The sequence below is a fragment of the Danio rerio genome, chromosome 17 (assembly GCF_052040795.2).
Source record: "Danio rerio strain M-AB ecotype USA chromosome 17, GRCz13ab, whole genome shotgun sequence".
NCBI lineage: Eukaryota > Metazoa > Chordata > Actinopteri > Cypriniformes > Danionidae > Danio > Danio rerio.
Genome location: NC_141037.1, coordinates 40,640,582 through 40,664,282, shown reverse-complemented (window position 1 = coordinate 40,664,282; position 23,701 = coordinate 40,640,582). Strand labels below are relative to the sequence as shown.

The following is a 23,701-nucleotide window of genomic DNA, read 5'->3' as shown; positions in this document are numbered from 1 at the left end:
ACTGGATGAATCAGCATTTGTGATCGAATAGCTTGAATGAATGATTTATTCATTTATGTCTGAAACATTTTCACAACATATTAATCATTGTTAACTTTTCAGCAAGTGTGCTTGAATATTTTCAAATAAATTATATTATTATATTATTATATAATGTTTACTAATGATGGTGTTTACTGTAGCAAGTAATTTGTTTTAATCTCTTCAGGAACTTATATTGCAAACTAAAACTAATGACGTCTTGATAACCTGCTATCCCTGCACTAATTGCACAGCTAGCAAAAATCAAGTAGCTCCTGTTCCTGAAAAAAAAGAAGTGTGATGCACACTTAAACCTGTTATCTGCTCTATTTCATTAATAACAGCTCTGAATCCTCCTGCTCATCCTTCTGGCATACTGTATCATTAACATCATACAACACCTGTTAACACAAGAAGACACTTGACATAATACACTAGCAGAGAGCCGTCCTTTCACAGACATCTGTACTGAACCTTTACAGCTCCTTTTAGCATTCGATTCCTTTAGTTCTGTCTAATGGCAGGGGGTTATTTCTTTTATTACTTTTTAAAAGTTTTTTTTTCTTCCTCCTCCTTTCGCGCATTGATTTTTAAGCAGTTCCTTCCAATTATTCGCCGCTCTCAGCAGTGGTAGCAGTCACCCCGAGGAGAGCGACGGACTCAGGCTGATGGAACCAAAAAAAAAGCAGCTTTGATTAGAAAACTGAGCAAATTCGCACAGTCCTCTGTGAAGCTTGTCTAGTGTGACAACCTCACAGTTGCCACACCGGATTATTGGGTAATTCATTGAGCCTCTACTAATTGACAAAATTATTCAGTGGAATTAAAAACCCTGTGCATCTCATTTGGCTGATCTTTCAACGGCTAAGCGTGCGGAGATCAATTCTTGCTTGGCTCGGGGTGCTTTTTTGTGTGCTGGCTCCAGGTTTCTAATAATTCCTCTTTTAATGGATTGCTTTGATATTCTGTCAGTCTCTCAATTGAAGAGATTTTTATAGAACCTTCCAAGGCCTCTTGTTTGTCAGAGGCCAAGGGTTCATTCACACAACTCGTGTCTGTCAGATTTGTTGTGGTCAGAGGTGTTTTCAAGGACGTGTTTGGTGGTATTAAATATTCTGTAAGGAGAAGGGAAGAGGAGGGGTGTGCGTTTTCTAAATCAAACATGCTTTGGTGTAATAATGATTTATTAGGAATCATTTTGTAACTCTGTGGGAGGGAAATAGATATTTAAACTACTTTATTTGATAGTTTTACTCTAAAAGGGTTTTACATGAATTTATCCACATGGAAAAATATGAATTATCATTATTTTTATCATCATTATGGTTCTAAAGTCAAATTTAAGCACTTTTAAAGCACTTTACAAGTTCGGAAAGTTACATATTACATACATATTTTCATACAAACACATCCTTCATAATATACCAGATACAGTTTGTTTGTTACAGTCACAAGCGGTTGTTGCTAGATCGCATACAGTTGCGGCCAGAATTATTCATACTATTTATTAAATTTCCTATTCATTGTATTTTATAAATGTCTACCCCCACCCCAACCCTAAACTCAACCATCACAGTAACGTAAAAACAGTAGTTGTGCTGAGTTTTTATTTTTTATTTTTATGCTATCTATTAAATTACCCAATAAATTTTATTTTTTAAAGCCTACAACCACCCCAACCCTAAAGCCAACCGTCACAGTACTGTAAAAATATTAAATATTGTTATACAGTGTCATAAAAAATACTGCTATATTGATGTGCATATCGCACTTCTGGCTGGCCGCCTATTTGATCTAGACTTTACCATAACCTGGATCTTGCTACTGCGGATCATTGGAGAACTACAACTCTGCCACCAAATGGACTACAAATCACAGCATGTACCGCGCACACACCTGTTCCTAATCTCATCAGATTGCAAACACTTGACAGCTATAGCTGTTCAAGGACTCAATAAACAGACTCATCACTATTTAAATACCACGTTTGTTTGTTTTTTTCGTTAAAACAAACTTGTAACTTTATGTAGCATTTTCGTTTTCTTGTCTAGCCGTGCTCTTTAATTCTTGTCATTCATTCATTTTCTTGTCGGCTTAGTCCCTTTATTAATCCGGGGTCGCCACAGCAGAATAAACCTCCAACAACCAGCAAGTTTTTTACGCAGCGGATGCCCTTCCAGCTGCAACCCATCCCTGGGAAACATCCACACACACTCATACACTACGGACAATTTAGCCTACCCAATTCAACTGTACCACATGTCTTTGGACTGTGGGGTAAACCGGAGCACCCGGAGGAAACCCACGCAAAGGCAGGGAGAACATGCAAACTCCACACAGAAACACCAACTGAGCCGAGGTTCGAACCAGCAACCTTCTTGCTTTGAGGCGACAGCACTACCTACTGCGCCACTGCTTCGCCCCTTTGATTCTTGTGTTTTATGTTATCTACTCCTAGCCTTGTTTCTAGTTTATCTTACCTTTCTCAATTCTTGACTACTTGCCTGTTTATTGATGATGGCTTCTGGATTATCTATTTGTACCCGATTGCTTCTGTTGTTGACCCTTGCCTGATTTACGATCAACGTAAATAATTCTGAATTTGGACGGAAAGCCTCCTTTAGTTACATTGTTATAATATTTTGTAGTATTTTTTTTTTTTTGAGTGATTGCATGTTTTCCCCTCTTTATTAAGATTTTAATTTTATTTAAATGTTATAAATTATTATAAGTATTAAGATTAGTTATTATTACCAATTTAGTGAGGTGAAATACATTTTCAAGCAGTTTCAATCACTGTCTCTAAAATTTAAGCACTTTTCAAATATAAAAAAACTATATTAAATTTGAATTTCCAGCACCGTTTGAACCCTAAATAATAATAATAATTATATATAAATATAAATAATAATAATAATGTAAAATTATTTATTCATAATTGTAATAATTTGTTGTTGTTGTTATTATTATTATTATTATTATTATTATTATTATTATTATTATTATTATTATTATTATTATTAATATTATTATTATATAGAGTTTGTTCTTTATTGTTTTCAGTTCACTTCTCTGCTGTCTTTTATCTTGGTTTCCATGACAGATTTGTGTGAAACGTTTGCAATATATTTATTATATATATATATATATATATATATCAAGACAATTTTACGTAAAAATTCATATAAACTATCAAAGTTTTGAAGTTATGAAAATATAAAAAAGACTGAAAGTTCATGCTGAAATTCCTAATGATTAAAAATGTCTGGCTGCTAAATTAGTAAAACCTTTTGGTTTTGAAGGACAAGGAAAAAGTATAAACTAGCAAAGTATTGTATCAGTTTATATGGTCCTTTAATATGTCATCAAATAAAATATCAATCAAATGATAGATAACTAATACTATATATAAACTATAACTATAAGTACTGTTATAAATATAAATACTGAATATAATGAAAATAATGTAAATACTGAATAACAGTTTAGTAACTTCTTTAAATAATGGAGTGATGTTCAGTAATGTTATTAAATTAGGGCTGAGCTAAATGGCAAAAATGCAATCTCGATAAATATTTTCTTTATTGAACATACTGTACCAGGTCCATGACATCATTTAATTCCACATTCTTTAAATTTTAAAGGTTTGTATTATTAAACATCTTTTTTTAAAAAGGTCTTGCTTAATACCTCCATAAGTGGTTCTATTCTCTCATCAGTTTGAATAGAATAACTTTTGCATAGATTATGATAGCAACATTTTTTTCTTCCTATAATTGCCGACATGTGCAGGAACCACCAAAATGAATTACAGCAACCTAGGACCACACAGAATCTAAAAAGTTCGCTTTCAAATTTAAGTTTACAAAAAAGTACCTCTTTTTTGGAGGGGTATATTATAACACAAACAACATATTTAACTATTTAATCCCTTTCCACCTTTTTTTTTTTTTTTTTGAAAATTCAAAGTTTTTTTTTTATGATACCCTTTTATGATACGATAACTTTTGCATTTACACCTCTGCATGTGGATTTTTGAAAGTTTTGAATTTTGGTTAGGCAAAATCCAGACGGAAATCGCAAAATAGCACTTCACTTTAAGACATAGGTCTCAAACTCAATTCCTGGAGGGCCACAGCTCTGCATAGTTTATCTCCAACCAGCTTCAACTCACACCTGCCTAATATTCCATATAGTCCTGAACACCTTAATTAGGGTTGGAGCAAAACTGTGCAGAGCTCTGGCCCTCCAGGAATCCAGTTTAAGACCTATGCTTTAAGAGGTCAAAAGAGTACCCCAACAATGAATGAAGCCACAAAAATTAGAAAGTCCATTAAATGGTGGCTAAAAATTTGATACATCTCTAATATTAACACACTTTTAGATTCCCATTATTGCACATTTCTGCTGTGTGATTGATTCTTAGATTACTTCAGAATAAAAAAGGGCAGAGCTTATCATTGTTAATGACATACATTTGATCATGATTCGATGTGTTTATTTATAAACTAATTTCAGGAGGATCATATGCTTAAAATTGATATGGCTGGCCCCGTGTTAGCTAACGTATTATAAACCAATCAGAAGATTTCCAACTTAGCATAAATAACCAAAGCATCTTAGTCATCTTCGTCTTGAAGAATCCCTCTGTCCACCTCTCCTCCTCTTTTTCCTCTATAGGGCAGCACAGTGGCCCAGTGGCTAGCACTGTTTCCTCAGAGCCAGAATGTTTCTGGTTCGTGTCTTTACCCAGCCAGTCGAAGTTTCTGTGCAGATTTCATTTTCTATTTGTGCTCACGTGGGTTTTCTCCGGGTTCTTCGGTTTCCTCCCACAGTCCAAACATAAGACATAAGTAAATTGTGTAAACCAAATAAACACCATAGTCGAATTCCCCCAGCAGCATACTCTCATAGCAATCCTTAAGCAGCGGAAGGGAAAGGGATGGGTGGGGCTGTTCTCGAGATCTACTTGAGGTCAAACTCCCCTCTCGCCCAAACGGGAGGGAGCCCCAGGCTCGAGGATCTTATGAACTCAGGGAAAGCATGCCAAACAAGCTTATTATCAATCATCAGCAATGTGAACTCTTGAAATATAATCATTTATCAATCCAGCAATATTTTAAATCAGAAAAAAGTAAACAAACAGGAAAAAATTCTAGTTAGCAGCAAAATCTAAAGCTGTAAATATGCTTTTATTGTTTGGATAGTGCACACCGTCATTAAATTTGACACATTCATCCGCTTAACATTATTTAAAGCCAATTTATTCACAAAAACTAAACTCACATTAGATAATTGACAAACTATTTTCATTTGAGTCTACTCTTAATCCGTTAATTGGTTTTCTTTCTTGTGAACGGAATGTGTTAATTCGTGTTTCCTTCAAAAGTATGAGATTAATCAAAACTGAATAATTCATAATAAATGAGAAGACATGACAAGAACAAAAAAATAAATAAAATACTGCAGTTCGGTGTCCTTTGTAAAGGTGATAATTTTTTGTTAGAGGCTCCCATTCAAAGCACGTTATCTCTGAATACCATATTAACAGAAGTCATCAAGGTGCGAATATATGTACATAAATACATCATCATTAAGCTTCATTTTAGATAAAAAAGCAGCCTATTCCCATATACACAAGTGCAGGCATTGTAATGCATGAGCTGAAAGCAGAATTTGGTACCTAGCGGTTGCCATGACTACCATTGGGCATCAATTCCGTGGCTATCTGAAACTGAGCTGCTAAAAGCTCTCCCGGACACAAATGCACAACGTTTAGGTCCCTGCGTACCCCATAACTCTTCTTGGCCCTGTTATGAAGACCCTGTTTGTTTTGTTGTGCTGTCAGTCATACATGCGACAACCTCTAATGCACTGTGTCCTGATTACTGTGTTTTGCAGAGACAAAGCCAGCCTGCACTTTTAACGGAGTGGAGTACCATGATGGAGACATGTTCAGGATGGACGCCTGCCGCTTTTGCCGCTGTCAGGGTGGTGTATCTGTGTGCTTCACCGCCCAGTGTGGCGTCTTGCACTGCGAGCGCTACTATGTTCCGGATGGAGAGTGTTGTCCTGTCTGTGAAGGTAAGATGACCTTTGCATTTGCAAAAAAAGCAACCCAAGGACAACGTTATTTTGACGTCCAATAACGACATCAAATGACGTTGATATTTGGTTGATTTTAAGTTGTGTTGGAAATTAACCAGAATCCAAGGTCAACATCTTAAATAAACGTCATATTGAAATCAAATACTGACATTTATTCGTCAGGGATAGCAACCAAAACCCAACAACTGATAGACGTCAGAGTGTCAAACTGTAACAATATTATGCTATTTTCACAGACATGACACATGCTAATAAAAAGCATTATTTGCACGTAAATAGACATTTTTGAGTTTTTTTGCATCATTCGCACGTCAAATTCACTTCATTCGTCAGTCGAATTCACTTGACAATAGATGCGGGCCCTTGTTTGCTCGGTGGCTCTAGTTTTGTTGCTAAATGGCTGATATGTTTTTTATCGAGAGAATAGCTGTGCTTATATGCTTCAGGTAGGCTGAAAATCAGCGTAGATTCGTTTGGTGCCATGTCTGAGCCCACTAGATCCTTTCAGAGGTGCACCCAGCACTGTGTGTTCATCAACTCCTCCACAAACTATACCTGGATGATGGAGGCTTTCAGCAGTGCTTCCTACTGAGCCAAGACCAGTTTAATGAGGTGTTGTCCGGTGTCAGCAAGAGGATTTCCTCTCGGGACACCAACTGCACAATCACACCGCACAATCACACCCCCACAAGAGCAAGCTCCTGATTAGTTCAGATTACAACAGTTCAGATTTTCCAACTTTTTTTGTTTAATTTGCGGTAATCGCACCACAGTATTTCTATTCACGTCTTTGCATTGACTTAAGATGTAAATCACTCGTGTTTGACGTTTTATTCGCATCTGGTGTGAACGCACCATTAGACTTTGATATTTGGTCGATTTTAGGTTGCTGTTGGACATTGACCTTAAATATTTCCCAAATGATGTTTAACAGAGTAAAGACTTTTTCCCAGTATTTTATAGGCCTGCATGATTGATCGATTTTAAACTGAAAATCACGGATTGAAAAATTTCAAATTGCAAAAGCTGTGATTATTTTAATTATTATTATGGCGATGAAGACGAGCGCAGGTAATTAAAACAAACCAACTAACGTTACTTGAAAAGCAGACAACTGTTAAAGCAGAACCCACGAGCACCAGCCTCTATTTCACTACTATGGAGATGAAATAAAAGCTGTAAACTCAATTTCTCAATCTCAAACTCAAACTCAATCTCTCTCTCTCTCACTCTCAATTAAATTCAATAGTTGCTTTATTGGCATGACAAATGTATTGCCAAAGCATTATTAAATTTTACATAAAAAAAATACATTTATATATAATAAAAAACACAGCAAACACAGTAAATAGTAGTAGTAGTGGTAAAAGAAAGATATATACATATAATAATTAAACAAATATATTATTCAATATATCCTATTATTATTATTCAATATATCCTATTATTATTTTTTATATATATCAAATATATTTGAATATATATGTACATATTTGTTATTCCAATGGTTAAAATATTTATTGCAATATTTTATAATTAATTTTGTTTCATTTTCCTTTGGCTTAGTCGCTTTATTCATCAGGGGTCGCCACAGAGCAATGAACCACCAACTTATCAAGCATATGTTTTATGCAGGGGATGCCCTTCCAGCTGCAACCCATTACTGGGAAACTCTCATACACACTTATTCACACACATACACTTAGTTTATTGAATTCACAATAATGCATGTCTTTGGATTGTGGGGGAAACCGGAGCACCTGAAGGAAACCCAGCAACTTTCTTGTTGTGAGGCGAGAGTGCTAACCACTGAGCTACCGTGTTGCCAATATTTTATAATATATGTTGCATATATGACATCTTTTATAAATGCGAAATCCAAATATGAGCTTTTATGATATTTATGTAACATCACAAAGTCTCTACAACCTATGTATTAATAATTTTTGTTCAAGCAGCATGGTGTTCTTTGAAAATTCTAGCAATTAAAATGGGTTGAGATGAAAAAAATCACCGTTCTTCATAAACTGAGAGCGGAAGCAAGCAAATGTGCACCTTTTTTCCAAACGTTATCAAGCTGTCTTTAGCATTAGCTTTGGGCCTTAGGGCCTGTTTTGCATTTGCTGTTGATGCTCTGCCTGTAATTGAGGTGATTTTTGTGAATTTTAATGAAAAATGTCATCCAGGTCTGAAACTAGATTCTAAAGCAATTATGGCGCGACTGTTTTTTTGTTTTTTCTAAACTTCTCTGAGGATATTGCGCATTTTACATTACGTGATGAGGAAGTTTCTGCCAATTGAATGTCGAATTTGTGGGATAAATTCTTAGTGCGCTTGTATTCTCTCAATTCAATGAGCATCCAGGGCTAATTAGTTCAGGGAAACTGTTCATTGTTTTATTTTGTAGACAACCTATAATAGGCTGCCAGGGAGCATGTAATTTCGATTGCTATGCTTCTCTTGTGGGTAGGTTCTGTTGTCCAATATATTATAGCTTGGAATTGCCTGGCTACACTTTCCACTCATGTTATATTTATCAGATCGTGGTCATGTTGAAATTAGTTTGCGAATGATTTTGCTGTTATGTAGTTAATTAAAGTGAAACTCCGCCGTTTCCCTGTAGCTTTTCTCTTGAGAGCTTTACTGTGATGAATTAAACAAATGAAATCGGCCAACTAAAGTTAGATGGCTTACATAAATGTAAGCCTGTATGAATCCATATGCTCATTGGCGGCTTTGGCTTATGAAGGGCATAAATCATTTTAATTGACATCTTAAAGCAGTGGTTTTCAAACGTACTTACTCCACAAGTGCCCTCCATTGTCCACTACAATATTTTAAAGCCTTGTGACGTTTTTAGCTGTTGATCATGTACTGAATTGGGGTTTTATAAATATTTTTACAAACAATTTTATTTTTTTCCCTAATTAAATATTTTGGAAATGGCTATGGAGTTATTTAGCCCTGTTTTTATCATTTTATATTTATATTAAGTCATTTTGTGGCACCTTAGACATTTGCTGAGCTCCTGATTGAGAATTATTGACTTGAGGGCTTGTAATGTGAAGTGGACGCTGACAAAGGGGTGCGGATACAAACGCAGGATTATTTAGCAGAATGGTCAGGCAAGCAACAGTCACAGGAGCAAACGGGCAATCGAAAGTCGTGGTCAATAAACAGGCAGATGGTCAAAAGGCAGGCAGCAGGCAACGTAAAACAAACAAACAAACAGAACAAAGCAAAGATGGGTACACAGCAGAACAAAGCAAGGAAAATGCATCATAATGTTCACATTTCAATATGAAGTATAACAAGAATCAACCTGTGTGTGTGTTTAAGAGATGTATATATAGTCTGTGAAATTAGTCCTGAACTGCTTCAGCTGAGTCTGTTTGCAATCATGGGGATCTAGGCCAGGTGTGTGAGTGTGTTGCATGACTGCATCTTGTAGTCCATATACTGGCAGATTTGTAGTTCTATGTGATCTGTGAGTTTACCAGCAATCCGTAAGGATTAGATCGCTGGTGATTGTAACAGGGATAGTTCACCCAAAAATAATAATTCTGTCATCATTTATTTAATTATGACTTGTTCCAAACTGTTTTGTTAACTCTGACACACAAGGAGATATTTTAAAGAGTGTTAAACCCAATCGCAAGACACAGTTATTGGGGTTTAAGCCACTTTAAAGCCTCTGAGCCCAATATAGAAATCTGATATATGTAATTATATACAAATTACATATGTAACCTGGCAGGCACCCAGCGTTATAAGACAATAATATTAGGTTATTTAGGTCATGACGTCAGGTGACCAAAATTCAATGTCTAGTCAGCATTCAAGGACAACATAATTTTGATGTCCAGTAATGATGCCAAATGAGGGTTGATTTTAGGTTTGTGTTGGAAAGTGACCAAATCGGATGTTAAACCAACATCTTAAACTAACTTTATATTGACGTCAAATACTAACATTTATTCGTCAGGCAAAAACCAATGTCTGATAGACGTCATAGTGGTAACGTCCACACAACATCTGTAGCATAATTAGACATTGACATTTGGTTAATTTTAGGTTGGACGTTGGACATGTTAAAACACGAACGCGGTTCATAATAATGACACAAAAAATACTAATTTGTGGATCTCCTTAATTGCCGTTGAGACTAGTGTATTCTGGGAAATTTTCCTACCCCTTGGTTTTGAGCGTGGTCCTGAAAAATCTCTGTTTAAAGGGGTATCTACCCCTTCCCCTTAGCCCTATGCCTTCAAGGTAAAGACAATTGGGACACCCCTACCTCTTCACATGAATGCCCAAAACAAGGGGTAGAGGTGAGCGGAAGGTTTAAGGAGTAAAACTGGGATTGGGCCTAAGTGACATTACATACTGTGAAGTCAAAGTTTTGTTCATTTTTACAAACAAGAAGATAAGTTGAAAACCTGTAATTTACTTCCATAGAAGTTGTTCTTCCTACTATGGATGTCAAAAGATACAGTTTTCCAGCTTTCTTCAAAATATGTTATTTTGTGTTCAAACGAAAGCAAAAATCTCAAGCTTGAGTAAATGATGATAGAATTTTGTTTTTGGGGGAGCTATCACTTTAAAATGTGGTCATTTTAATGAAATTACACCGGCAAAAATGCTCCGTACAATAGTCTGTTGTTCATACTGTAACTGGAATGTAGAACAGCTCACACAAAAGTCACTTTCAAACCAATTGCTTTTCGATTGGTGTCTATTTCATGACCAACTTGAACCTGATGCGAAATTGTTGTGGTGAAACGATTCGCCCTCAAGTGAAACCCCCTATTGAGCAGGTTCTTTTGAAATCACTGTTTCAGACATGAAAATTCATCAAGCAACTATGACCTTTAGATATAATAGCCTGCTCTTTAGTACTGCTTAGTTGGCTCATGCTTCATGCATGTCGTCATATATCTTGTTATAAACACTGACCCTGCTGGAAAATTCATCTTAGGATGTTCAATGTTTTGAAACATGGTGCTCTAGAACACGGTTTGAATGAACAAAATCAATCAAGTCTTACAACAGTGAAAGTAGTACTACGTATGTCCAAACTAAACATTAAATGACCTTAGCTAGTTGGTGTTAGCTTGTCCAGGCTATAATCATAAGTTGATTACTGGTCCAAGCTGATCATTAAATGGACTATGCTGGTCATTAGCTAAAATATGCTTTAGTATTAACTAGTTCAGGCTGGTCATAAGTTGGTCCAAATTAGTTTAAGCGGATCATAAAATGAACAAAGCTGTTTTGTGTTTTGAATTAATTAATCCAGGCTGGTTGTTAGTAGGTTCAAGTTGATAATTGGATGGTACATGCTAGCCAATAACTACCCTTAGCTGGATGTTTTTCAAGCTGGTCAGTATTTGGTCAAAATTAGTCCAAACCAATCTTTGCATGATCCAAGCTAATTGTTAGATTTTTAATGCTAAGTATTAGCTAGTTCAGGCTAGTCAATACTTTCCACATTGTTCCAGACTCATCATTAGATGGATTAAGCTGGTCATTAGCTAGCCATTCTTTAGTATTAGCTAAATGTTAGTTGGTCAAAAATGGTCTAAATTGTTCAGTGGATGGTCTAATCTAGGTATTAGCTAGTATCCCTGCTAAAAAATCCAGCTTAAACCAGCCTAGGCTGGTTTAGCCAAGGCTAGCCAAGCTGGTTTTAGCTGGTCATCTCCCAGCCTGACCAGCTAAAACCAGGCTGGAAATTGCTGGAAACCAGCCTGGAAATGGCCAAAACCCCTCTAAAACCAGCCTGGTTGACCAGCTAAAACCAGCCAACAGCCTATGCTGGTTTAGGCTGTTTTTTTCAGTAGGGTAGGCTGGGTATTAGCTAGTTCCGATGTAAGGTTTTGGTCAAGCTCATCAATAAATGAACTAAGATGGTTATTAGCCTATCTATGATACATATTTGTCAATCCAAGATGGTCAGTAGCTGGTCTAGATTGGGTCAAGCTGATCATTAGATAGTCTTTACTCATCAATAGCTAGTCTCTGTTTGGAATTAGCATGTCCGACTGATCAATAGTTAATTGAAATTATTAGTGGATGGCCTAGGCTGATCCGTAGCTAGTCCATGCTGAGTATTAGCTATAGGGGCCCAGACTGGTCATTAGCTGGTCTATTAGCCATTAAATGATCTAAGTTGGTCCATTAGCTGGTCCAAGCCGGTTGTTGGTTGGTGCAAACTTCCATATGGCCTTAAACTTATCAACAAACCAGCCACCTGTTAGTCGTAACCTAAGGTGGTCAAAAAACATCTGCCCTATTCTAAATCTGGCACATTTTAAAACATCTTAAACTGACTTTTTCAGCAGGGTACATTTTATGGGATATCAGAACTCTTTTGTGGTGGCTATCATTTTATCATTCATTGTTCTCCTAACTTTTTTATAGACCCCATCTACCCGGTGCTCAGTTTAGCTGGCTGCTATGTGAATGGGCAAATCTTGGCTCACGGTGACCATTGGCGCGAGGACGACTGCACCTTCTGCCAGTGTGTGAGTGGAGATGCCCGCTGTGTGGCAGCTGCCTGCGGCCACAGCTGCCTCAATCCTGTCACCGTGCCCGGAGAGTGCTGTCCCGTGTGTGAGGGTAAGAACAGATTAACTTTACGAATGCTGCTTGGAGATATATTCTGTTGAGTGTATAATTTTTGGACCTGAAACATTCTCTATTGAAGTATGCAAACAAACGTTTGTAATTATGTGATAGGAAATGTGTGTGATTGTAGTCATAATGCCATTTTAGTTTGAATTATGTTCTTTGAATTGCATTGCTGTAGCGAGGAACACTTAATTATTCTATAGTCATTTTTGTTTTTTGGTCATCCAATATTATAGTGAAGCTACAGTTTAAGTGTTGCTGTTATTTTTTTTACAAAAGTTGTTATGATTACTGTCTCCATAAAGTAGTCTATAAACTGGACAGAAATTTTTCTATAATTTATTATTTAGACATTTCTAGTTACCTTCATGCCATCTAATGGTTACCTCTGTAGTTAAAACCTAGATGTCATCCTTCCTTAGAATAATTAATTTCTATCCTTACACCAGTGGTAACATGCATATGTAATTCCAGACAAAACTGCTTAACAGCAATTATTTAAATGTTTTATAAGTAATTTCATATTTATTTTGCTTTTAAACTAAGATATTATGCTTAATGTACAGTCAGTCTGTTTATTATGTCCATACGGCAAGTATTTGCTGACATTCCAGTGTGTTTGCTAAGATCCCAAAGAGTTAAACGAGTGTATAGGACACTCAGATGGACCATTTGCTTTACCTGTAGAATTGTCAGTCAAAATTCAGATGTATGAAACACTGCGTACGCCGAATCTCACGCATATTCTTTTGTACATCCGAATGAACGTGAAACTGAGCACAACATGCACGAGCACAAAACTTTCCTGCCTCCTCCCCCGTATGAATATGCTAAGGAATCTACTTTGGCAAAACCCGATGAAAAAGCAATGGCAAAAGCAAGCAAAAAGAGAAACTTTGAACAGAATGTGAATTGGAGGTGCTGCTTTCGGAGGTAGACCTGTAAGTTTGTTCTCTGGAATTAACAACAAAAGAAAAAAATAGAGTGGGAGAGTTTAGCTGATGCGGTTAACACAGTTGGGTCTGAACATCGCACTGTGGAGTTAAAAGAGAAATAGTGTGGTTTATAGGTGAAAAATGTTGCAGTACCCTTAACAGTCTCAGTGGCGCAGCTCGTAAGACGCATGTCAACATGTTTTGACACGTTCGAGCTTGAACTCGGTTCGAATCCAGCGTCTTATGAACTCTTTCTTCTTTTTTTCCCCCGCTACATATCAGATTTTGCCAAATATTTATCACGAGAAAGACAACTAGAAATCATTAATACGTTTGTGCATCATATTTTATTTGCACATTTACTGAATGGAAATGTTTCTGATTCACGCATGCAAATTCATCTTCAGATAGTGTCTTTATAGCAATGTGCGTGCAGTAGATAGCTCAGATTACATTGGAAAAACAGGCGACCGCTGCAAATTGTGCTTTAATGTTTAGCTGGTCAACTGTATGGTACGGAAACCTTATATACCTGCTAGATGAACCTGTCTCATACAGCTGCCATTGCAAGGCTCAGATACTTTGTAGAGAGGAATTTAACACAACTGCCTCTAGGAGTCACCAATGGAAATAAAGCAGACATGCATGTGCGTACGCCAGCCATAAAGCTGGCGTGGAGCTGCGCACATTCCCACGTTCAGTTCATTGTTAGTAAATCCAAACGTGAGCGATTCTGAGCGTGAAAACCTGGCGTACGCAAAGTTTTTGTGCGTACGCAGTGTTGATACATGAGGCCCCTGGTCTATAGTAATCAATGATTGGCTCCTTTACTAGAAGGAGGGGATTGGCATATTGACTGTTGGATTTGTTTTCCATTTTCACCAAATACAAGTAACACATCTCGTGTATTCTGTAGCAATTGCTATAACCCTGCAGCCCAATACTGTTTGCCCACTGAAGCTAAGCTAGGGTGAGTCAGGTTAGAACCTGGGTAGGGGACATCCTGGGAAGCTAGGTTACTGCTGGAAATGGTGTTAGTGAAGCCTGCTGGAGCTGTTTATCCTGTGGTCTGTGTGGGTTTCAATTCCCAAGTATAGTCACAGGGGCATATCAAAGCAAGTTCCTAACTTTCTGTGGTCATTGAAAATCCCATGGCACTCCTTATAAAGAGTAGGGGTGTAACCTTAGTGTGCTGGCCAAATGTTTTCATTGGCCTTTACCAGTCATTGGCTGCTAATGATCCCTCTCTATCACTCTCTCGTCTCTTTACCTCTAGCTGGTGTACTGTATATTCAATTCAAATAATCTTTTTTTTTTCAATAGTGCTTTTACAATGAAGATTGTGTCAGAACAGCTTCACATAGAAGTTCTAGTAAACTGAAACTGTGTCAGTCCAGTTTTCAGAGTTCAGTTGAGCTTAGTTCAGTTTTGTTTTATTTTCACTCTGAAGGTCCAAACACTATAGAGCGAATCCATCGATGCACAGCTTTACAAGCCCCAAACCAAGCAAGCCAGTGGCAACAGTGGCAAGGAACAAAACTTCACCAATAGACAAAAGTGAAAGAAAAAACCTTGATAGAAACTAGGTTCAGTTGGGCACGACCATTTCTCCTATGTCCAAACTTCTTGTGCAGAGCTGCAATCTAGGTGCCGGAGACTGAAGAACACTGGACGTCCATCATGGAGAAGCTGCAGGTGTGAGTAAGGCACTGGAGGATGTACAGGCTGGCCCACAAGATCCCACAAGATCCTGGGTCTTTTAGCTGAGCCTCATGCTCTCCACTCCTCCATGACTCTGTGAATGCGTGCTTTGTTCCAGAGACAACCAAATGCAGAAGAGCTAATCGCGGCTAAATGTTTACCCATTTGACTACATAAAAAATTCTGTGGATGGATAAATATTGACGATGAAAACATATGGAGGAATACTTTTGCATGTCGAGATGTACAAAATTTGTGTGTGTGCTGTGTGTTCTTCACTTCATGTGCACACGCGTCAAGCAACTGAAGCAGATCTTGAACGTAAACAAACAGCGATTTATCAGAAGTGTTTTATCGATACTTTTTTACACAGTTGGCATTCAGAAAGAACATAGAAACGTTATCTGACTAACATCTAGCAACTAAATATTTCTGGAAAAATATTCAAAGGCTTTTATTTTCATAAACAGTGTAGATGTAAATGCGTCTGACTGTTCTGATTGGCTAGAGTAGACGTCCACGTCAGCGCATTCTAAGTGTAAATGCGCTCTTTTCAACAATTTTCTTTCTGCGTTCACACAGAGCAGCATTTTGGCAAATTAGCAGTAGTGTTACAGCTTCTCTTTCTGGAAAATTGCCAGAAAGAATGTATCAGTATTTTCAAAAAGGGCCTGTTCAAACATACACAAACAAACAGGTTTGTATGTGTGAAATAGCCAATTATCAAATCAACATAACTTGTCATAAATCTGTCATAAACATGATTGTCATGAGGCCATTATAAATGTCGTGGATATCTTCCTTCCTGATCACTTTTGTTCAGTGTAACTGAATTTGTCATTATAATTTCTCATTAAACATGTCGATACTCAATGCTTTTAGAAGAGCAGAGTTAATATTTAATGTAATTTAATGACATTTTAATGACATGACATTATAATATTTACAAATATTAATAATGCTGTTAAAAAAATTCATGACACAATTGTAATGCCCTCATGGCAATCATGTTTATGACAGATTTATCACAAGTTTTGTTGTCTTGATAATGTCAAGCTCTCATGACAAAGACATATTGAGATGCGTTTGTTTGTGAAGTTATGACAATGTCACCTTTGCATTTACATGTACAATGACATAACTGATTATAAAGGTTTCACGACAATCTTATGAACCCTTCAAATAGAGTGTTACCACCCAATCTTGTGCGCCACAGTGAAGATTCAGTGAATAATTTTTTCAAACTTAAAACGATCTGAAGTGTCTGTGTGCATTTTTTTTTCTCGGTTTCCTTTCAATGTGCTCCAGCACTTGTTTTTTGAGTTCCCATTCCAGTCACATACTGTATGTGTGAATAATCTACCAGACTGAGAGCAGTGCAGGCAGGTGTATACCTTGATCCCCTGGTAACCCACTTCCAGCACAACTAAAACATCTCCATCGCCTTACATTTCAGCTATATGTGTTGATTCTCCTTTACTGTCATGGAACGCTACACTAGAATCCTTCCTGTGGATTTCCCTCCATTAGACTTTTCTCCTTCCCCTCAGTAGAAGCAGTGCAATCTCCTATCCTGCCTGCCGTTGTATTTTTCATACTACTCACAGATCTGTATAGAGGCAACCCCTGGGACTCCCACTCCCACTGCAACTGGCTGGGCTCTCCTCTCGATGTTTTGTTCCGAGCGAGAGCTTTGCATCATTTTGTATCTCATCATAAGCTTTGATTAAGCACTCTGAGGTATGGATGCATACCTTGGCATGCAGGAATGCAGGTCGGTTCACCGGGGCGTGGACCACATTCTTGTTGAGAGGGTTTGTAAAGGTTATTTCACACATGGGAAGAGAGCGAGTGATGGATGAGTGGCAGGTATGTTGGATAATGAATTTCTCCTGGGATCGGCTTGTGTGTGTGTACACCGATGACATCATCCTTTTGAAAAGAGCTGGAGAATATAGATTTTTCCCGTCTCTCTGTTTGCAGTCAGGATTTTTAAATCACAAAAACTGCATGATGTTCTTTACTCTCCCCCATTACTCATAGACTTGGGATCGGTGGGAAAGGAAAAAACTTGTTCAGAGCTATTAACAATCTTATCGGACCATCCTAAATGCCACACTGACAATATATGTGGAGGAGGTTATGAAAAAACATGCTAAACAACCATTTTCGTGTGTGTGTGTGTGTGTGTGTGTGTGGCTGTGGGGGCGAAACTCCCCCAACTGTCGTGTTGGTTATGATCAATGCTGTTCCAGTGGAATTGAGTCACACCGGGGGTAATAGGATTCCTGTCTGTCTCATCTACCCTCTGCACCTTCAGCCCCCTTCCAATTAAAGATCCAAGCAAATGAAGCATCCTTCTCCTGCTCCGGCTCACTATATTGAGAGAAAAACAATGCCTGGAGTGTTTCGTCTTATGGTTCTGCTTGCTAATAGTGGAGGCAAGCAGCACTATTACTATGGCTCTCACTCAGGGTTAGGGATGTCAACAAATGTGCTACAGACATAAGTGATGCTTCAAATTGTGTGGCTTGTTGAGAGGCAACGAGCAGTTTGACTTGATATTTTCACATGCTGTTTGATAGATTTGTCTAAAAAAAATCCTAAAGACTTTCTTGTGAGAATTTACTGATTTAAAAATAATGTAATCATCTGATATAACATACCATTTATACATTGTTTATTTGTGTACATATATACTGTGCATACATATAAATATACATACTTATACTATGTATGTGTGCATGGAGTATATATACACAACAGTTCTGCCTGGTTATCGAATCTGATTGGCTGATGGCCGTGCGATATTCTCCAATAACAGCACTCATACAGCCTCTTCACCCTTGTGTATTACTCCGCCCACATTAGTATCCACATACCAAACAGATAAATAAACTTACTAGAGTTTGACAAATACTGCAGTTGTTGGACTTTTTTTTTTTTATATTATTTAAAATTTTAAAATGTGTGTGCATTGGCGGCTAGCAGCCAGACATATTTAGCAGAGCAAAAAAGAAATTGACGGTTGACGTTCCATTATGAGATGGCAACAGAGACTGCATAATAAGACCTTAAAGGTAAAAAAACTCAGCATTTTCTCAGGATAAATTTCAAACTACAACTAAACAAATCATAATAGAACAGGTAGGTGACATTTTAAGGTAATCTCTCTCCTTTGTATTTTACTTTATTTATGCCATGGTAATCTAGTAGTGTTTGCTTTGCTTTGGCTTTTTTATGGGCTATTTTTTGTGAAATCCCGATTTTAACAGAGAAATACAGTGAAATCTCTGTAGACTGATGGCATTTCATGCCGTTCAGCCTTATAATCTTTTGGCATCGCTTTAGACATTACACAAGAGAATCATATGTCAATGCTATCTCTAAAGTGACATTTGTGAATCAGAAATGGTTTCTGCTGTTCTGACGGTCATGTGCAGATGTGAATGAATAGCTTAAGAGTAAAGTTAATCGTACAAAAGGGTTTTTAAAACTTTTCATGTTTGATTTTCTTTTTATATACACGATTATGCAATTAAACTGTTGTGTAAATGCAATATCACACTCATATCAGAGCGATATGGGTGTATATTGTCCCTGCTGGGACACTAAGGCACAATTTGATTAGAAATTTACCTTAACGAGTTGGTGAGTGTATATTATATAGTAGTTTGAGCCGCTTGCTTTAGCAGGAGAACAGGGCAGGTTCAGCTGGTAGAGGCAGAGGGGAGAATGGACAGAGAGTGACAGCAGCATGTATGCAGACCTGAGCTGAGCAGCTTGCTCACATTCAGCCCTTTTCAATTAATCTTTCATACGCCTTTCGGCCTGTGAAGCAATTAGAGGTTTAGATGGGTCTGTCTGACCGTGGAGAGCACTCACTCGGGTACTGAGGTGAAGTGAAAGGGTAGTGCACTATGGCTTTCCATACAAAGCTCCATACACACAATACCCCTGCTGCATCGCAAAGCACATCTCGAATCCAGCACTCTCGCTTTATTTGAATTCCCTCTTTCTCCGGGCGGTGCAGAGGTAGATCAAAGGCAGTGTGTGTGTCTGCTCATCATCACGGACTGCAGTGAAAGGTTAAGCACAGATAGACTACATGAATGTGAAAATATCCAAACGCTTTGGAAATCCTCCCACTGTGACGGCAAGGTGACTAACCGCTTAGCGCCTCATATGAATTCATCACTTTGTATTTTGCTAGTCGGATGGTGTAGCGTATAGTGGTTAAAGGAATAGTTCATCCAGAAATTGAAATTCTGTCATCATTTACTCTCCCTCATGTCGCTCAAAATGATATGCTGGTCTTACTTCTGTGGAGCTCAAACAGATTAGTTTAGCAGGAAGATTTTCAATCTTTAAGGTCTACTGTACTCTAAATGTGAAACTAAAGCTGTCAAAAAATGGCTGAAATGCACAATAAAATTGGTCTGAATTACTTAATTCCTGATCAAATATCCCTTGTGCTGTACAGTACCAGTCAAACACCACTTGTTTGCCTTCATGATATGTTGCAGCATCAGGGAAGACTTGCAGTGAAACATTCTGTTTATATTATACTGTACTCTTTTTGAGCCATGAACACATAAAACACAAAAACTAGCCAGTGGGCAGCTAGCATATACTTTCCACATGTAGGTAAGAGTATACACACTGATATACGTGCTGCATTTGTAATATAGCTTCTTTGAATATATTTCCATCCCAAATGACCAGTCCAGGCTAATTCTGATTCTGGATCCACCAGAGGCCCCTGTTGACTGAATCACTGACTGACCGATCAACTGACCAATCACCCCACCCTCCTCCTTCCCTAAACCCAACCAATAGTATTTTAAAAAGCACCGATTGACGGCTCTTTCCAGCAATTTTCCTCTTGCGTTCAATCAGAGCACCATTGCGGCAAATTACCGGTAATGTTACAACTTCTCTTTCCGGAAAATGGCTGGAACTAATTTACCAGTAGGGCATGTTCACACATACAGACCTTTCCAGAAAAGTTCCGGTAATTTTCTGGAAAGGTCTGTATTGGTGAAATGGGTTAATAAGAGACTCAAAATCTCCTTTGAAAGTGCAGTGTATGGTCAGTTAATCCTTAAAACCAATATTCCTTCCTGTTTGTGTTTGCTGATAGTAAACCTGAATAAAACATTCACTAATATGCTCGTACAGTGTGTGTAATCAAAACAGCTCAACACACCCCAACAGATTTTCATCTATTCTCTATGGCCTCAGTGTAATGCAAGATCTTTAAATGGATGTTTCGTGTCCAATACAGGTTAAGCTCTTTCGACAGCAGCAGTGGCCTCTTGTCAATAACTAAAGAACACAATTTAGGCCTGATTTAATAAAACAACAAAAAGAGTTTAAGCAATGCACTAATAAATGTCCACTGTGCACTCTAGAAAGCTACAGGTTTAAGGATTTAACTTTGTCTTTGAAGAATTTGAAAGATTGGTTACACTTTACAGTGTTAGTTATTTACTAACATTAACAATTGACAAACAGTACTTATGGAAGGATATTCTGGACAATTTTTTTTAAATGCAATTTCAAAGCCCCGCATTACCATTTGCAATTTCAGTTTCGCAAATGTGCAGGAACTGCCACATTTCAAATGAAAAAGCAAAGTCCATTTGCAAATGCATTTCCCATGTCTTATTTCAAGCTTTTCTCTTTGTCGTGCATTTAACCCGCCAACTCAAATGGAATCGCAAATCCTTTTGCATTTGAGTTTTTGACTTCTACACATAAACCTGTCATTCAAATGACAGGGGTGGAACTACTTTGCTGGGCGTGTTTGAATTGGGTATATGGTAATGCAGGATTTGCAATATTATTTGGATTATGTCACAGTTTATGTCTCCACATATTGAAAATGCAACTGAAAATCTAATTTGCAATTGCATTTTGAAAATTGTCTGAAATTTACTTCAATAATTACTGGTACTGAATTTATTAAGGAATTTCTATTATAGGTTTTTAAAAATGACCCTCCATGCAGTGTGTAAAGGCTGATTTATACTTCTGCATCAAGCGCATGCGTATGCTATGGTGCACCCTACGCAGAGATACATAGCCCTGGCCGTGGCCGTCGGCGACACCGACGCATGCCTCTCAAAAAATTTAACTACACATTGCAACGACACGTAGTCCAAGCTCTGTGATTGGTCAGCTTGGTAGCGCTGACGAGTGTGGGCGAAGGTGAGAGCCACGCTAACCCGATGCTGTGAGTGTTTCTATGTGTGGAGTCCCGTGAAGGAGGACCGGATGGAAACTGTTGATTTGTGTTTACCTTATGATTAAATTTGTTGCACATCCACCGGTTCCAGCCTTAAAATGAGCAAGTTTGAGCCACTTGTACATTAAGGTAGCTGTCAGAAAAAAACACCAGCGAAGAAACTCGACACGGAGGAACATAAACGCCTCACTGTCCACTAGCGTTTTGGGAAGTGTTATTGTAGAGCAATAGAAACAGCGTGCAGAAGTATAAATGCACGGTAACGCGCAAGGCATGCGCCGTGGGTCACGCTACAGTATAAACCAGGCTTAACACAGCACTAAGTGAATGAAAACATCCAGCTAAGGTTTAAATCTGAAAGTGCACCGTGTTTAAAACTATTGAAGGTTTAAAAAAATAGTCGAATCAGAGTCAAATAAATGAATCGAGTTGGGTTCACATCTTTAGCTTGAACATGTCAACGTCGATACGGTACATCACCAAATATGTTCTACCAGTTCTGGTAAAATGTAAGGATAGTATCGTTAAGGTTTTACGGTATTACTACTTTTATCGATATCGCTTATCGGTTAGGTACTTTAACAGAATTAACAATTTATTTCATTATTATGTTTTTAATATAAAATAAACAAAGAATTATAATTATAAAACCAATAATTATAAAAAAATACATATTTTCCTGTAAAAGAATGTACAATGGTTCGAAGGAAAATGACTCTCAGCTTTTGACCATTCTTCTGGAGAAAAATCAACATGTTTGACTTTTCTGACAGAAGTCAGGATCTTTCTTGGTTAATTGTGCTCCCTGCAGTGGAAAATACCCTCTTTGAGTTGCAAAATGCAGTTAAATGAGATAATGTTTATGATTTTTTATTAATACATTCACATAAAGGAGTAAACTTTGTTTTGGGGATTTAATACAGTTTTGGGGCATCTCACAATGTAAAAACAAGTTGTTGTTTTTTTTATAATTGAATTTTATAAATTAATATCAAATATCGCAAGTTAGAACAGGTTGGTCAGTTAAATTATGCTACTGCAAGTAACGTGTATTCAGCAATAATTCTCCAGTACCGACTGCAGAACCATTAACGTCAGAGCTTATTGATACTTCGGTCTTTTATAATGTAGTTTCGGTACCTATCCCTAGTAAAAGGGAGACTCTTCAGAGTCTAGCGAAGCACGGAGATCAAGGAACTGATCATGACGTGAAGATGCCGATCACTGACAGATGGAGATTTGGCTGTGGGTAATAAAAGGCTGTAGCGCTGGATTCAATTGCCATTAGAGAGGCATTATTATGTATGGGACATTGTGAGATTTTGTCAGTAACTGTTGCAGTTCACATGGAACAGTTTCTTTTTCCTGTGGATCATATCATGTAAGAGTAATTAAAATTGTTGCCTCGTTTTGTGTAGTTTGCAAAATATGTGTTTAATTGTTTTTTGTAAGTTGTAATCACCCTACATGTCTTGTAATAGCTTATCTATTATAGATCAGTGCTTGTACTGTATCTCTCAGGTTAAATCTGATTTGAATGCGTTTCTGAACTCACGGGGTCATCGGGCCAATCAACGCAGATTAGCTTCACTCTAAGGAGGGGTTTGAGAACAAATAAATCGCTGAACGGATCATATGGTAGTCGTCAGGGTAATTAGGTAAAAATAAATGCACATTATAAGACAATGAAAGTGTTTTTTGACCTTGCGTGCTTATCAGCCTGTTTTTGGAGACCCCCAAAACCAAATTATGACATTTTATAATGCAAAATAGGCTCTTTAATTCAACATAAACTCAACATAAACTTCCAAGGATGTGCTTGTTAATATTAGTTAGTGCACTGTGAGTTAATATGAACTAACAATGAACGACATTCATATTTCAGTAACATTAGCAAAGATTAATCAGTACTGTAATTAATAATTTGTTCGTGTTAGTAAATACATTAACTAACATTAACTAACACAACCTTATTGTTGCTGAAAGATTATTCATACATTTTTCAGTTGAATGTAATATATAAAATGTGTTTTTTGTGACAATTCATGTACAT

General features: G+C 37.4%; 1 protein-coding gene and 1 long non-coding RNA gene across 3 annotated transcripts in view; one reads left to right on the top strand and one right to left on the bottom strand.

Moving 5' to 3' along the window:
• Positions 1 to 23,701, top strand: part of crim1 (cysteine rich transmembrane BMP regulator 1 (chordin-like)) — a 260,051-nt gene that overhangs the window by 185,456 nt on the left and 50,894 nt on the right. For both annotated transcript variants that reach the window (XM_087288822.1, NM_212821.1), the window contains 2 exon segments: positions 5,923 to 6,105; positions 12,553 to 12,750. In XM_087288822.1, the coding sequence (XP_087144948.1) occupies positions 5,923 to 6,105; positions 12,553 to 12,750 (381 nt within the window).
• Positions 12,679 to 15,834, bottom strand: LOC147833147 (uncharacterized). The gene is made up of 2 exons (XR_015513684.1): positions 14,254 to 15,834; positions 12,679 to 14,011 (listed from the first exon to the last, which is right to left on the bottom strand). It is a non-coding gene; the product is annotated as an uncharacterized LOC147833147 (long non-coding RNA).